This window comes from Dryobates pubescens, chromosome 5 (genome assembly GCF_014839835.1).
Source record: "Dryobates pubescens isolate bDryPub1 chromosome 5, bDryPub1.pri, whole genome shotgun sequence".
NCBI classification, from domain to species: Eukaryota; Metazoa; Chordata; class Aves; order Piciformes; family Picidae; genus Dryobates; species Dryobates pubescens.
Window position 1 is genome coordinate 10,273,261 of NC_071616.1, and position 15,388 is coordinate 10,288,648.

The 15,388-nt window shown below is 47.0% G+C and overlaps 1 protein-coding gene across 2 annotated transcripts in view; it reads right to left on the bottom strand.

Moving 5' to 3' along the window:
* Positions 1 to 2,055: 2,055 nt before the first annotated feature.
* Positions 2,056 to 15,388, bottom strand: part of SMOC1 (SPARC related modular calcium binding 1) — a 150,460-nt gene continuing 137,127 nt past the window's right edge. The window contains exons 12-13 of one of the 2 annotated variants that reach the window (XM_054161578.1): positions 7,286 to 7,336; positions 2,056 to 5,384 (exon numbers count right to left, since the gene is read on the bottom strand). In XM_054161578.1, coding sequence (XP_054017553.1) covers positions 5,371 to 5,384; positions 7,286 to 7,336 — 65 coding nt within the window. In that variant the 3' untranslated portion in view covers positions 2,056 to 5,370. Of the gene's footprint in view, positions 5,388 to 7,285; positions 7,337 to 15,388 lie in introns of both variants that reach the window. The other variant, XM_054161577.1, reaches the window with a different exon arrangement.

Here is a 15,388-nt window from a genome sequence, read left to right on the forward strand (position 1 = left end):
TTCTCCCTCAACCCCAAAACATGTTACCTTGGTAGTACAAATCAATTGGCTTGGTTTGCCAGTTTATGCTTGACAAATCCACATTGGCTGTCACTCATCCCTGCTTGTTCCCCTTCCATCACTGAACTTCTATCTAAAGACAATGATCTGAGCAGGCCCCTCTCTGCTTATCCACACACAAACTACTGTACAAGCAGAAAAAACAGATGCAGCATCACACTGAATGTGAGGGGTTGGAATGGACCTCAGGGGATCATCTGATCATCCAAGCCCTCTTTAAAGCAGGCTACCCAGGAATGTGTCCAGGCAAGTTTTGAATCTCTCTAGACAAGGAGTCACCCTAGCCTCTCTGGGGAGCCTGTTCCACCTCTGCCATCCTCAAAGAAGTTTCTCCTTATGTTTAGGTGGAACTTCCTGTGTTCTGGTTTGTGCCTGTTGCCCCTTGTCTTGTTGCTGGGCACCACTGAAAAGAGTTGGGCCCCATCTTCTTGACACCTGCCCTGTAGATATTTATAAGCAGACTCAACAGTCCCAGGCCTCTCAGCCTCTCCTTGTAAGAGTCTCCTCATCACCTTTACAGCCCTCCCTTGGACTCTCTCTTCACTAGCTCCCACTCTTGAACTGGAGAGCCCAGAAATGGGCACAATACTCCAGAGGTGACCTTACTAGGGCAGAGTAGATGGGGAGGAGAACATCCCTTGACTTGCTGCTCACACTTGAGGATACCACTGGACACCTCAGCCACAAGAGCACACTGTTGGTTCATGGTCAACTTGTCCATCAGGACTCCAGATTCATTCTCCATAGAGCTGATTTCCAGTTGCTCTCCAAATCTCCCTTTGGAACTGCAATCACCTCCCCTTCAATAAATGAGCTGGCTTATTAATTGCTAGAGATTTACACACAATCAAGTGAAATGACAGTGCTGGAAAAAAAATGGTCATACCTGCTTCACAGGAAGGGTGCACAGTCCCCTCTGTCATGGCTTGGTGCTGCAGGTTCTGATGGATGTCACTTACCCTGCAGCCTAGAAAAAGCCTGTTTTATAACAGCAGCAGCTTCCCAGCATGGCTTGTTACTTGTCATCTCAGAGGTTGTGCACAACAGCTAGAAGATTCTACTTCAGGCTCTCATGCCTGTCCTGCAAAAGTGAAGCATGAAGGCTCCCATGTGAAAGGGGATAAGCAGATGTGAAATGCAGATTTTTGGTCCCTAGTTCAGGGAGTATGTGCCAAGGGACTGCACTTGGCCAAGGGGCCCAGCTTCTGCGGTCACCTCTATTCTCCTGCTGAAGCTTCCAAGTTTCTCTAAGCAGCCGGGACAAATTGAGGCAGCTGTCATCAAACCACAGAGAAGCACTCCAGGGCATGTTTCCATTCAGCCTGGAGGCTTACACACAGGAGAGAAAAAATCCATGGACCACAGACCCCCCCACCAAAGACTGTGAGCAGGGAAGTGCCTTTCCTTCTCCTCTGGCACTGTGTAGACAGCAGAATATCACATGGAAGAGAGCAGTTCTGGAAAGCACCAGTCAACAAGAAACCACCACGAGACACTGGAGCAAAAGTTATCTATTTTATTACAAAACCAAAATCAAACAGATGCCTTTCAATCTAACAAGCAATGGCCTTGGCAAGGCAAGTTCAATGTAAACTCAGGTGGTGGAAAGCGGCACCTTCACACAGGTGAATCCCACCGTAATGCAACTGCCTTCAACGCACGACGCTCTTGGAGGGTCAGCCAAAAAAGAGAGACTTTTGGTTCTGGCAGGAAGAGCAGATGACTTGCACTGTAGAGCCCTGGTTCTCTTCTCTGTCCCAGCTGTTTTAAGCTGTCATTCAAAGCAGAGCTGGAGAAGCCCAGGAGGACTTGAAGGATGAAGAAAAACAGCTTGGATCTGCTTCCAGGCACAGCATTGACACTCTGGCTTTTGGAGGATGCTACTAATGCAAAGCAGAGGTGAAGAATCATAGTATCATAGTATCAGTCAGGGTTGGAAGGGACCACAAGGATCATCTAGCTCCAGCCCCTCTGCCATGAGCAGGAATACCCCACACTAGATCAGGCTGGCCAGAGTCTCATCCAGCCTGGTCTTAAACACCTCCAGGGACGGGGTCTCAACCACCTCCCTGGACAACCCATTGCAGGGAGAACGCTCAGGACCACCACCAGATAAGGACATGCTTGGCCTGACAGCCAGGTGGACTGGCCAGTTATCTGGCAATGAAAGCAACATGGGAAGAGAGGAATGAAAGCACTTCTCTTCCCTGATGAATACAGACTGCTTGGACAAACTGTAGGATGAGTTACATGAATCAGAACCAGTACTGCCTGCATGATCTTTCAACACACAAACTCAGAACAAGTAACCTAACCTCTATTTGGATGTGACATAATCGTGCTGGTTGGGTCTTGCATGCCCAATGTACAGCTGTCGCTAGAAGCTTCTTATAGGCCCAAGCAAAGCCAGCAAGCCAGACGAGGGGGCCTGGACTTGCCTCATGAAAGTATGGAGGAAAGCAGTATAGTGCTTGGACCCAAATCCATCCACAAAGTCAGCATTAGCCTAGCAAGATGAATGCCCACCAATACCAAAGCTAACATCAACAGTCACCTCTTGTTTGGCTTCCTAGAAGAACTAACTCAATTTTAATTGCAAGGTACACGTGAATGCAGGCTGTTGGGAGGGGAAGGAGGCAAGCATGAGGAAAAGGTCTACAGATGGATTTATGGGACAGGCAGAAACAATGGCTGTTTGACATTCCATGTTAAAAGAAGCAGTGACTTTTAGCAGCCCTCACTACCCCCACAACCTTGTGGGGCACTGCCTAGTCCCAGTGGCTGGCTGGCTAACAGAGCTCGTGCGGGCATCCAACTGGCTGATTTTGCCAGATACAAGTATACATTAAAACCAAACCCAAACCCACACACAAAAAACCAACCCAACAAACCAAACATCAACCCAGTAGTCAGAGCTTTCAATTCCTAAAACTAGCATATTAAGAAAGAAGAGCTGCTGTTATTATTATTGCTTTATGCATTTGAATTCATGCTTTACTCCTATGATAGGATTAATGAGTGGTTGGAACATTTTTGACTATACACTAAGCCAAATCATTTCAACACCAAATACTGCCCATGGCATTTAAAAAGGGAAGATGCAATCAAGTAGATGGGAGCTTTCAGGCCTAAACCCCACACACATTGTATGTGAGAAACCATGAAGGCCCAGCAGCACAATCTGGTCTGCCTGGGGCGGTGGTGGAGCCCCATCCCTGGGGCTGTTCAAGCAGCATGTGGACCTGGTACTTCGGGACATGGTTGAGTGTTGACCCTTCAGTACTGGGTTGAAAGTTGGACTGGATGATCTTCCAGCTCTCAACCAACCAGGTATAGCCTGTGATTCTGATCTTGCTAAAGAAACAACCTCTTTATGTTATGGTGGTGCAACGAACACTTCAGAGATCACCAGAGGTGTTTTCAACCATGCCAAATGCTTTAATTAGCTCAAATCTACTCCCCAGAGGAAGTTATTACTGCTCTTAAACAGTTATTTATGGTTTGCCTTTTTCTTTTTTACAAACTTCCCATGTTGTCAACAAAGAACTAACTTAACTGCACCAGACACTCCTGCTGTGATGTGTTTATCTCATGCTACCATCACAATGACATGGCACAGTGAGGATGCTGTTGCAACCTCTTTAACCAAGGCAGCAAAGCCGTGAGGGACAAACCCAGTCCCTACAGTAAGACAGTGCCCTTAGAAACACTTGTTGGTATGTGATTTTGTATTACCATGGCATCTCATCATCTCTGACTGCAGGTTCTTAGTCCAGAAGCAAGTGGCACAAGGATAGCCAGGTCTGAAGTGGGAAGCTGCTCAGAACATTTCCTACATTTCTAACAAAATCCTACCACTGTCTGGAAATGCACAAAGCAAAATACTGTCCCATTGTACTCTGCCCAAACCCAGCACTCATTGCTGAGGATGGGTGTCACCACCCTACTGCTGAATTTACAAGTGTATCTGAAATTAAGTAAGCAACAACTTTGGAACATGGCCCTGTGGCCTCCGAGAACAGCAAGCTTCTCAACCCAAGCCTTCACGTTACTGTAATGTGATAGTGGTGTGTGATTAACACAGGAGGTTCTGATAACAGTGAACTGGGTGAAGTGGATGCTCTCAGCTTGTCCATCCCACTGTGCAGGAAAGGAGCTTGGCATTCACAGCCACCAAAGACATGCACAGTCATTGCAGACAGACTCTTTCACCAGTAAGCATGGCCCAAGCTGCAGTGGTGAAACATAAGCAAACCAGACTCTTGGGGACCAGCAGCATGATTGTGTCTTTCTGCACTGACAAAAATGTTCTTTGCTCTTCAGCAAAGCAACAGGCAAGGCTAATGCTGCTTTTAGGAGACTTCTCAATATCTTTTATTGTTGTACAACATACAGATGGAAGGCTTTATAACAGAGGAAGAGGAAAGACTTCACTCTGCTGACTCTACTAGGCCTGTGGCTCCCACGTCCTTCCCACAGTGTTAGATTCCCAAGGCATGGCACATATTTGCTACATGTGTCTTCTGAGCATGGATAGCAATGAATCTGCAATTCATTTCTGCCCAACTTGCAACAGATGCAGAAACTACTTTTGCATGTCCTTAGTACAACCCTTTTCTACCCATACTAAGCAGCTTTGCAGTGCATCGATACTGAGGTGAAACTCAAAAGCCCAGGGGCCTGTAAGCAGCACAGGGCTTTGCAGTAAGAAAAGAAGGGGTTCAGCTGCTCCCAGGAAGCATTTGGTATCTGGGCCACTGTGTGCATAACTGCAAGCACAAGTCACACTGATATACTTGCTCCTTTTTGCATGGGGGTGTTAAGGTTTGCAGCTGATAGACGGTGGCAGAAATGAATGCATTACGGTAACCCACTAAATGCAAAGTGTCCCTCTAACCCTAACAGCCTTCAAAAGCAAAGGGAGGAACAGAACAGTGACTCCAACCCCTATACAAGACAACTGTACAATTTACATATATATTTATATACAGTATATAAAATTCTCTTTGAGTCCCAGAGAACTCAGTTTTACTCATCAGTAGCTGTTCCAATTTTAAACAAGTTATGATCCTGCTACCCCCTCCCCCCACCCCCGCTCTCCAAAGTACTGGATAATGGCATGGAAAAGCAATTAGAAACAAACCCAAACCAATTATTTAAAAGTGCAAACGTTCTGGGTGCCACTTCTGCTACGCTGGATGTTGCTGGTGCTGCCTGCTTGCTCACAAGCAGCGAGGTGTCTGTCCGTCTGTCGCTGGGTCTTTTCCTTCCTCTGCGCCGGCTCCTGCCTTCCCTTCTTGCCTTCTGCAGCTACACCAGGCGACCTACTGAAAGGGTTGGGCGGCCAAGGAGTCAGGAAACAACAAAACAGAAGCAGGGACAGTGAGACAAAACAGGCAAATTGAAGCCAGAAGGGCACCTGACTGATAACAATACAGAACAGCCTGTGCTGCAGCCATGGCCCCAGAAGGCTGAGACTGCAGAGTAAGCTGTGAGGCTGGAAACAACCACGGGCTAATGAGACAGCCTTGCTGAAAAAAACCCTTCAATGAGTCACATGCAGCCCTAGGGATTGACTTATTTTTAAACATAACCCACCACTTTCCTCTGCCTCTGAGGAAACAACAGGTGCAACAGCTCTTCCTCTGCTCTCCTGCCTGCCACAGCTGATGCAGAAGCCCACCAGGCTGTCCTGCCATCATTTCCTCATGAGCTGCAGCCAGCCCCCGCTACATGGCAAGCAGGCCTTGAAGGAGGCTGGCATCCAAGGCAAGGATAAGCCACCTCTCCCCAACAGCACAACAGAGCAGTCTTCCTGCTTCATGGTTCTTCAGAGACCTGCCTGCACCAGGCACTCTGAAGCCTACCAAGCTACTGAATCTGCAGACAAGATATGGCACTCTGGGAACTGGGGTCTCAGGACCTGCTGAGTTATTAGTGTCCCAGTGAGTGCTGTAGGGATGCTGCTTGGTGTTTCAGATAATGCACATGCCCTCGTTCTCATTTCTTCAGAGAGCTTTTGTTAAACCCCTCATCAAAGGATCTTAAACAATCAAAACTCTGACAGGATCAGAGCAAGAGCTCTGTGAATTACAGGTGAAAAACATGCTGGAGAGAAGACAGAAAAGTATGGACTTTGGTTTTGGAATGGAGAAAGGTTACCAGACAGGCCTCACAGGGGCTGGTGCTAACTGATATGCCCTGTTACAGGGGGTGAATATTGTCAAATGCAAAATCATTCCAGACAGTCCTACTTGAAACCACAGAGCTCTGCAGCAGGCCTGCTCACAATGACCAGCCCATAAAAATAGTGGATTGACTTCAATGTCTACACATGCAATGCAGCAAATAAGCAGGGATGACCTGTCCTACACTGGTTTCTGAGTGACTAGGAAGGCAGTTGAAGCCACAGAATACATTTGAATGCCTCCACTCTGTTGTTAGCAGCAGAAAAAAACAAATCACACACAGAGGCTCAGAATGGGGGACACACCAGGAAACACCACTACATTATTGTATGAGGCTTAGCTGATCTTTACCTTCAGTTCTTTGTCCAGCCCATCTCATCGAGATCAGATAAAGTACCCAGAAAGATAAGGAGGATAGGAAGAGGTATGGAAAGCCTTCTGTCCTATAGAGCCTAGGTCTTTTCAGCACAGAAAGGAGTCTAACTAGACATATGTTGGAGGGCTATAGAACAACAAATGGCAGGAGACAGATAGGCAAGTGAGGAGAGCTGCTCACTGTTTCTCACAGTCCAAAGAAGCACGCAATGAAACCACGAGGCAGCAGCGGGTCTAAAAGCGAAACAAATAAAAGCTGTTCTTCATGCCCAATGAAAGCATGATGTGATTCACTGCCACAAAATGCAGAGGGGAGCAGACCTTCACCAGGACAATGAAGAGTCTTCAAGGTAGTCCATGGAGTAATGTAAACACAACAAATCACCTAAATCATGGCTTGCTAGAAGCAGACAGAATAAGGTTGGCGAGTGCTCATCCCATAGCTGCCATAGGCTGTTCTAATTCCTTAGCAATGTACTGCCTGTCTCAGGTAAAGGCAGTGCTGGACTTGGAAGTGACACACAGAGCTCTATGTCATTATATTCAAAAAACACCTTTGTTGTTTGCAAATGGAGGAGAGCAGGAAAGAACCAAACTTGGGACATGTGGTTATCAGAGGAGGAAAAAGAGAAAAATAGAAGTATTTTTGACAAGATACTCACTGAAAGGGTTAAGGCCTTGTCTTTTTCCATTGGGGAACCCGCTCAGGCTACCTGTAAAAACCAAGAACCACGTTAAAGGCAAAGAATGTCACAGCCTCCCTGCTCTCTGCTGCTGAAAAGCAGGTTCAGAGCAGCTCCCCTAAACTCACACACAGTAAGTTTTGCCAGCACTCCTTAAGACTCACGTCCAAACTCAGACTAATGTGCTTGAGGTGAGAGATGCTAAATACCCAGTGAATGCCACGAAATCCAGAAATTTGGTGTGGGCAAGAAGCAACAATTACAAGGTGAAACAAAACTGTAGAAGGAAGAAGATGCAAGCAGCGCCATAAAGTTTCCCAGAAGAGTTTTTGCTAACAGCAAGCAAAACGACACCATGGAGAAAGGGGACAGACAGAAAAGAGTGAGGGTGTAGGTAGCACAGATAGCCCAAGTTTATTAAAGCTTTAGCTTGGACCAAACAATCAAACAGGGGCTCAAATCAAAGACCTGAACTCCTACCTGGCAGAAAGGCAGGGACAGGCTGCAGAGCTATGACTGCATCATGAGGTACAGGCATACACACCCTTCACTAGATGGAGCCCGTGACAAGGGCTCACACACTTCAGCTGGAAGCCTGTTCCTCCCATGCACTGGATAGAGACAGCTCTCAAAAGCATGTCACATCTCCTGCCAGCTGCTTGGTCTGATTTCAGATGAGGGATTAGCTGGAAATGGGAACTCCTGCTCCCAGCCAGAAGCTGTAAGTCTGTTGCCACTCTCCAGCCCAGCCTGAGACTTCTCTTTGATTTGTGCATGCATCTGACCCGACTGCACAGCTTGCTTTGCACAGCCTCAGCTAAAGCACTCTTTGCTCTGCAAGAGCAAGACGAGCGGAAGCTTGGAGAGCAGGGGTGAGCCTGGGGAAGCCCTGGGGGATGGGAGGTTGGGCTGCAGGACAGAAACGGAACCACCGGGAAGGAAAAGAGAGGGGGAAAGGAAGGTGGTGGTGGCTGAGTTTGAAATGGCTAGCAAAGCACAACTTGCTGGCTTCAGACAAAGACTGTTAATCAGAGAAGCTGTACAAACACAGACAGCTTCTTCAAGGGCCCCAAATGCCAGCCTCCTATCAGCCATCTGCCCTGGTGAGATCACAGGAACCATCACTGACTTTTTTTTCTGCACCCATGTATAAAAAGCAGAGAGCACCATTGCCAAGAGGCAGATTCCTCCAGAGCTAATTAGGATTATTCTGGGAGCTGGCAATGAAAAGCTAGGGCCTTTACAAGCCATGGTGGCCAGGCTGCTCTTGTGCCCAGGGCCCTGGAGGGCACAGGAGGGCCATGCCTGGCCAGGCTGTGGCTGGCTGCCTGGGTAAGCCAAAAGGCATCTGAAAGAACCTGCTTTTGCACCCAGTGCAGCTAAGCAGTGCTTTGCTGTGAATGAGACCTACTTGCCTTTGGAAAGAGTCAGAGAGCTGCAGGTAAGTTGATCGAAAAGGCAGTGGAATGTCCCTGAAATGGCAAGGGAGCTCCAAGCTGGGCAGGGCACAACTTTCCAGCAGCCTGGAATATTTCTGTGCTTTCCCAGTGCTGGGAAACTACCCTGAAGCCCTAAAGGCAGAGAGCATTGTCTTCAGCCAGCTGCCTTCAAGATAAACACACAAGTCACCCACCTGTACCTACAGAAGACAAAACCTTGCCAAAACAAGGCAAGGTCACCAAGCATAAAGTTGACATGAACGAGGGGGAAAGTATGGCAGATAATGAGAGCAGGTTCCTCACATATACCTGGGAAGCTCTTGGGTGTCATAAGGTAACACTCCAGCATTCAGCACATTTGATAATCATAGAATCAATAAGGTTGGAAGAGACCTCAAAGATCATCAAGTCCAGCCTGTTACCCAAGACCTCATGCCTACTAAACCATGGCGCCAGTACAGAATATTCGCTCAGCCTTGCAAGTACCCTGTGCTTTGGGTAACAGTTCCAGCCACACTTGGTTAGTCCAGGTGTCCTTCAAAAGCCAAGGCCCCAAGGCAAACCTGGTAGGTTTTTTTTACAGGTAGAAGCAATTCCTCAGACTTACCAAGCAAAGGTCTCACCTTTCACGGGGGGAAGAACATGCTACCACCAAGCTTTATCTTGGGTTCTCAACACAATACTGATGTCCTGCTTCATGCTAACCATCAGTAACTTTCCTAATGATTAAAAGCAACACACTACAGCCCCTCTGCTGAGCTCCAGGGGGGATAATCTGAACAAGGCAAAAATACCCCAGCACTGAACCAGCAGAGCTTGCTTACATTCTAATGTAATTATAATTAGATGTACTCTGCATTTCCTTTTTATTCACACAGCCACTACCTGGTTACAGATTTCCTCTCAGACTGTTACCAGCTTTTTATCTTTATTGATCCAGAGGCCTTTCCCAGGTGAGTGCTCCTTTTTACCTGCTCCCACACAGTTGCTTGCACAGCAGTGATACAGAATGATTTAGATTGGAAGAGACCTTTAAAAGTCGTCTAGTCCACCCCCCCTGCATTGAGCAGAGACATATATAGAGCACCCTCATTCCTAGAAGCCTCACAAGCACACAGAGAATCACTTATTTATGCAGATACCAATAAGAAGGGTCCAAACACTACTGAACTAAAACTGCTATTTAGATTGTCCATTATTTGCTCAGCTCCAGTAGAAAGCGACATACTGTTTAATTACACCCACAGACTTAATTAAGACATTTTGATCCTGTTTGTGGACTGTGCTCTTGGTAGCTGGCTGTTGGCAGGGACAGTGGCTGGGTTCCACCCCAGAAGTCCTCATGGCCTGTGAAGCAGGCCCAACACCTACCATCGACAAGCTCTTGGATGGCAAAGCAATCACGGGATCTGAACTGGCAGAAGGAAGCTTCCTCTCAGCTGGCAGAGGGACATTTCTTCACTGCTTAATCCCTTAGCTCCTCTTTGGGCAGGCACAAAATGCTGACTTTGTCTTCTGAATTTGGAAGAATATAGAGGTAAAACTCAACTCCAGCATTTTACAGCCAGCACTAGTATAAGCCTACGGTCCTCCTCTCTGAGATTGCTGAACTCAAATTAATCTTGAGTCCAGTAACTTTCCAGCAAAGCTTTAAAGTGCATGTCCATCTTCTCCCAAGAATCCTGCCTTTGGACTAGCACAGAGAGTTAAATTTGTTCTTTGATCACAGATGGTTCTCCCCCTAACCCAGGCTGTGCAGCCTGCACTGATGAATGTTAACATTTAACAGGCAGTAAATCAGTCTGTTTTCCTTCCACAATTCCTCAAACAGACAATCCTAGATCAAATGATGGCAAAGACTCCTTCTGGCATACTTTGAGCTACAAGCCCTCCCATGTCTCTTTTGCCCCAATTTAAGGAATCATTTGCAGGGTTCTGCAAGTCCTCAAAGACTGTCTCTATGTGGCTACTGCATTCTGAGATTGAGGAATGGCATTTTTCCATCCAAGTTGCCCCTGACAGAAACACATCTGGTTTAAGCAGAGGGGCAAGAGCTGTTCAAAGTGGCCATCAGACTTAGCAGATTTACTAGCAACTTTCTAGGTCATTGTGCTGGTTTTGGCTGGGATAGAGTTTATTTTCTTCACAGTAGTTAGTATGAGGCTATGCCTTTGGATTTGTGATGAAAACAGGGTTGGTAACTCAAGGATATTTGTTACTGCTGAGCAGTGCATAGACACAACAGGGCCTCTTCTGCCTCTCTCACCACACCACCAATGAGTAGCCTGTGAAGGGAGCAGGTGTCCCAACTAAGCAAAGGGAATATATTCCACATGATATGATGTCATGCTCAGCATATAAAGCTGGGGGAAGAAGGAAGGAGGTGTGGACATTTGGAATGATGGTGTTTGTCTTCCCAAGTCACCATGATGTGTGATGGAGCTCTGCTTTCCTGGGGATGGCTGAACACCTGCCTGCTGATGGGAAACAGTGAATGAATTCCTTGTTTTGCTTTGCTTGCATGCACAGCTTTTCCTTTACCTATTAAACTCTCTCTCAGCTCACCACAAGTTTTCTGACTTCTGATCCTCTCCCCCATTCCACCGAGGAGGAGTGAGTAGCTGTGTGGAGCTTAGTTGCCAGAGGGGGTTAAACCATAACAGTCCTGGGGCTCGAAGGGTTTGAAATAACAACAGATTTGACTGGAATATACTAGATTGAATTTCCAGCTGCTAGTGCCTGTTGACAGGCTCTTCTGCTTGCCACAGGGCTTGCTTGCCTCACTGTGTGTTAGAGTCTAGTGCTCATTAGTGCTGCTTTTAGCTTTCACTGCTGTGCTGCTGATCATCTGACTCTGACGTGCCTGGGAACGTTTTGATAACAGCAGTGATGATGTGCCTGGGCTGGCAGATGGCCAAGGCATTGCTGTTTCTGTGCTGCTGTACTAGCCAAGCTGGAACTCCAGCATGAACTCCAGTTGAATGGACTGTGACCTGTGCATGAGGCCACATGGGAGCAGGAGACCTCAAAGCATCTGTGGCTGTGAAGAAGTTCACAGGGCAGCAGGTGTATCTTGAAGCACCTGTGGCTGTGGTTATGTCTATGCCACAGCAAGTATACCTCTGAAGGTACTGTGGTCCAAAGATGAGGTACATACCTTGAAGCATCAGTGGCTGTGCACAAAGTCATGCTGGACACTTTAAAATGTATGGCCATGGATAAGGCAGGTGTGCCTATGGAAGGACTTAAGCCACGAGTAAGGCCATGTTCTGTTCTGAAAGGACTGTGGTTGTGGGTAATGCCACACTGGAGCAGGTATATCTCTGAAGGCATTCCTGACCCACAGATAAGGCCATGCTGGAACAGGTGCACCTCAAAGTGACAGGGGCTGTGGATAAGTTTGTGCTGCAGCAGGTACAGCCATGGGAAGAACATGGCTCACAGATAAGGCTCCACTTGGAGCAGGTGCACCCCTAAGGGATTGCAGATAAATCCAAGCTGGAGCAGGGACAAAGGCAGGAATTCATTGCAATTTTAGACCAAACAGTCTAGTCCAAAGGGACCAGGGGTGGAGACTGTAATGGAAAGACCTTTAAATTGTTGTAACCTGGGACTTGAGTTGTATATTATGGGAATTATTATGGCAGGAACCACCCAAATGAATGGAGGGGAGGAATTACAAGAAACAATGTAAGTGCTGACCTGAACTGGCTCTGGTGCGCAGTGACTCCATGCACACTACTTCTGTCCTAAGTGACCACCATAACAGAAAGAGCCCAAGGTCAGGAACTAAACAGGCATTTTTATGGACATTTGATACAGACTAAGGAAATACTGTCTGTGTATTGTATCAGCAGATGGGATGCAGCGTGGTGGTTAATGAGATTGTGTTGGATGGTGTGATACCTGAGCATGATGTAAATGCAGTAGAATAAGGGGTAGAGAGTGTACTGATTTTGGTTGGGATAGAGTTGCTTTTCTTACAGTAGCTAGCATGGAGCTATGCTATGGATTTGTGATGGAAACAAGGTTTATTATACAGAGATGTTTCTGTTACTACCAAGTAGTGTTTAGACACAAACAAGGCATTTATACTTCTCTCACCACCCTACAAGTGAGTAGGCTGCAGGTGCACAAGTTAGGAGGGGACACAGCTGGGACAGCTGACCCCAACTAAACAATGGGATATTCCATATATGATGCCATGCTGAGCATATAAAGCTATGGGAAGAAAGAAGAAGGTGTGGACATTCAGAATGGTGTTTGTCTTCCCAAGTAACCATGATGTGTGATGGAGCACTGCTTGTCTGGAGGTGGCTGAACAGCTGCCTGCTGAAGGGAAGCAGTGAATGAATTCCTTGTTTTGCTTTGCTTGCATGCACAGTTTTTGCTTTACCTGTTAAACTGTCATTATCTCAACCCACAAGTTTTCTCACTTTTGCTCTTCTAATGCTCTCCCCCACCCCACTTGCAGGGAGTCAGCAAGTGGCTGTGTTGTCTGCAAGGGTTAAACCACAGCAGTCATCATAAAGATGACAAGAGTAAGGCTTGCTGGAGGACTACACAGATGTTTTTCTCACTGGCTGGCAAACCCACATAGTAGGATACCACAGGCATCAGGAACCTGCTGAAGAGGGAAATACAGACAGAACTATGCATCTCAGACAGACTTTATCTTAAGCTGCAAAGAGCTGAGGCTCAGGTTTAGCCTTTAAGAATATCCCAGCTGAAACGTGTCTAGTGCCCAAGAGGCAATAAGAGTGCCAATTTACTTCTGCCCTCTGCTTCCTTCAAGCAATGCTTTCTACATTTGGATGGAACTGGCCACAACAACATCATCACCACAAAACAACAAAACCAAAAAAGGGCAAAACAGTGCAGAAGCCTTAACTTAGCTTTGTTTTCCTCAGCATCTCAAACCCAAATACAAGATTTGTATTAAACTGCACTTTCAACATCATTACAAGTCCTCATCTTGCCTAGCAGGAGGCACACTCACCTGGAATGACTCACTTCACTTTAGTCCTTATGCTGCTGGATATTCAACTAGGATTTGGAACATCTGAGCAAATTCAGTTGTAATGAAGTATATCAAAGGGAAATCATGACCTTTCCTCCCTTCCTTCCAACCCCTCCTCATCCAATACAGACCAGAAAAAAACCTTTCTAGCAAAGATTCTGTTGAAACAGAAACATTTCCATCAAAATTTTTGATTTCATGTGACTGGTGAAAGTATGTCATCAAAAAGGCCCCCAACTAGCTCTGGGCTTGGACCCATAGTGACCTCAGTCCCTGCTGTTGAAGGCCATGGTACAGAAAAAGAAACAGAGAGCAAATACATGGCCTGCACACATCCATGACCAGGATAAGAGAAATCTGGAGAAGGGGTTGGCCACAACATCCCCCATGCAGTGCTACAGGCTGAGGGCAGTGCTACTGGCTGGAGAGCAGCCAGGCATAAAGGGACCTGGGGGGACTGATTGACAGCTGGCTGAACATGAGCCAGCAGAGTGCCCAGGTGGCCAAGAAGGCCAATGGCATCCTGGCCTGTATCAGGAACAGTGTGGCCAGCAGGAGCAGGGAGGTCATTCTGCCCCTGTATTCAGCACTGGTTTAGGCCACACCTTGAGTCCTGTGTCTAGTTCTGGGCCCCTCAGTTTAGGAAAGATGTTGAGTTGCTGGAATGTGTCCAGAGAAGGGCAACAAAGCTGAGTAGGGGTTTGGAGCACAAGCCCCATGAGGAGAGGCTGAGGGAGCTGGGGTTGCTTAGCCTGGAGAAGAGGAGGCTCAGGGGAGACCTTCTTGCTCTATACAACTACCTGAAGGGTGGTTGTAGCCAGGTGGGAGTTGGTCTCTTCTCTCAGGCAACCACCAACAGAACAAGAGGACACAGTCTCAAGCTGCACCAGGGGAGGTTTAGGCCGGAGGTTAGGAAGAAGTTCTTCATAGAAAGAGTGATTAGCCATTGGAATGTGCTGCCCAGGGAGGTGGTGGAGTCACCATCAATGGAAGTGTTTAGGAAGAGACTGGATGGGGTGCTTGGTGCCATGGTTTAGCTGATTAGACGGTGTTGGATGATAGGTTGGACTCAATGATCTCAAAGGTCTTTTCCAACCTGGTTAATTCTATTCTACTCTATTTCTTAATGTAGGAGTTCTTCTGAATACAAAGCAGAGCAAATACACCATCTACCATCTCAGAAATTCATGACTTCTTCAAAAAGACCCCTATCAAATTTGCATACTGTGCCTCTAGAGCAGTATCCCTCCGTTCTTTCCTGCACGTTCATACCTGCTCCCTGCACTCTCTCCTCTGTTGTGTTTTTTTTAGGCCTCTTCATCCTCTAGCTTCCCTCAGTCCTCCTGCCACATAACTCACCCATTAATCTTTGATCCCCAAAGCCTCTCAAGCCTTTAGCAGCTGAGGGGAGCTGCATACTAAAACAAGATCAGAGCCCCTTTTTGCACACACCCTGTCCTCATACAATGGAAGAAAGCATGAAAGGTCAAGGTTGTGTTCTCAGCAAATAGAACAGGGCAGTCAGGCACTCATGGCAATGTCTCACTGCTTTCTTTTCCCTTCACATGGGCTCAGAGAGTCACATTTTATTCCTTCTCTCCTTCTTTTTTATATCCCTTTCCA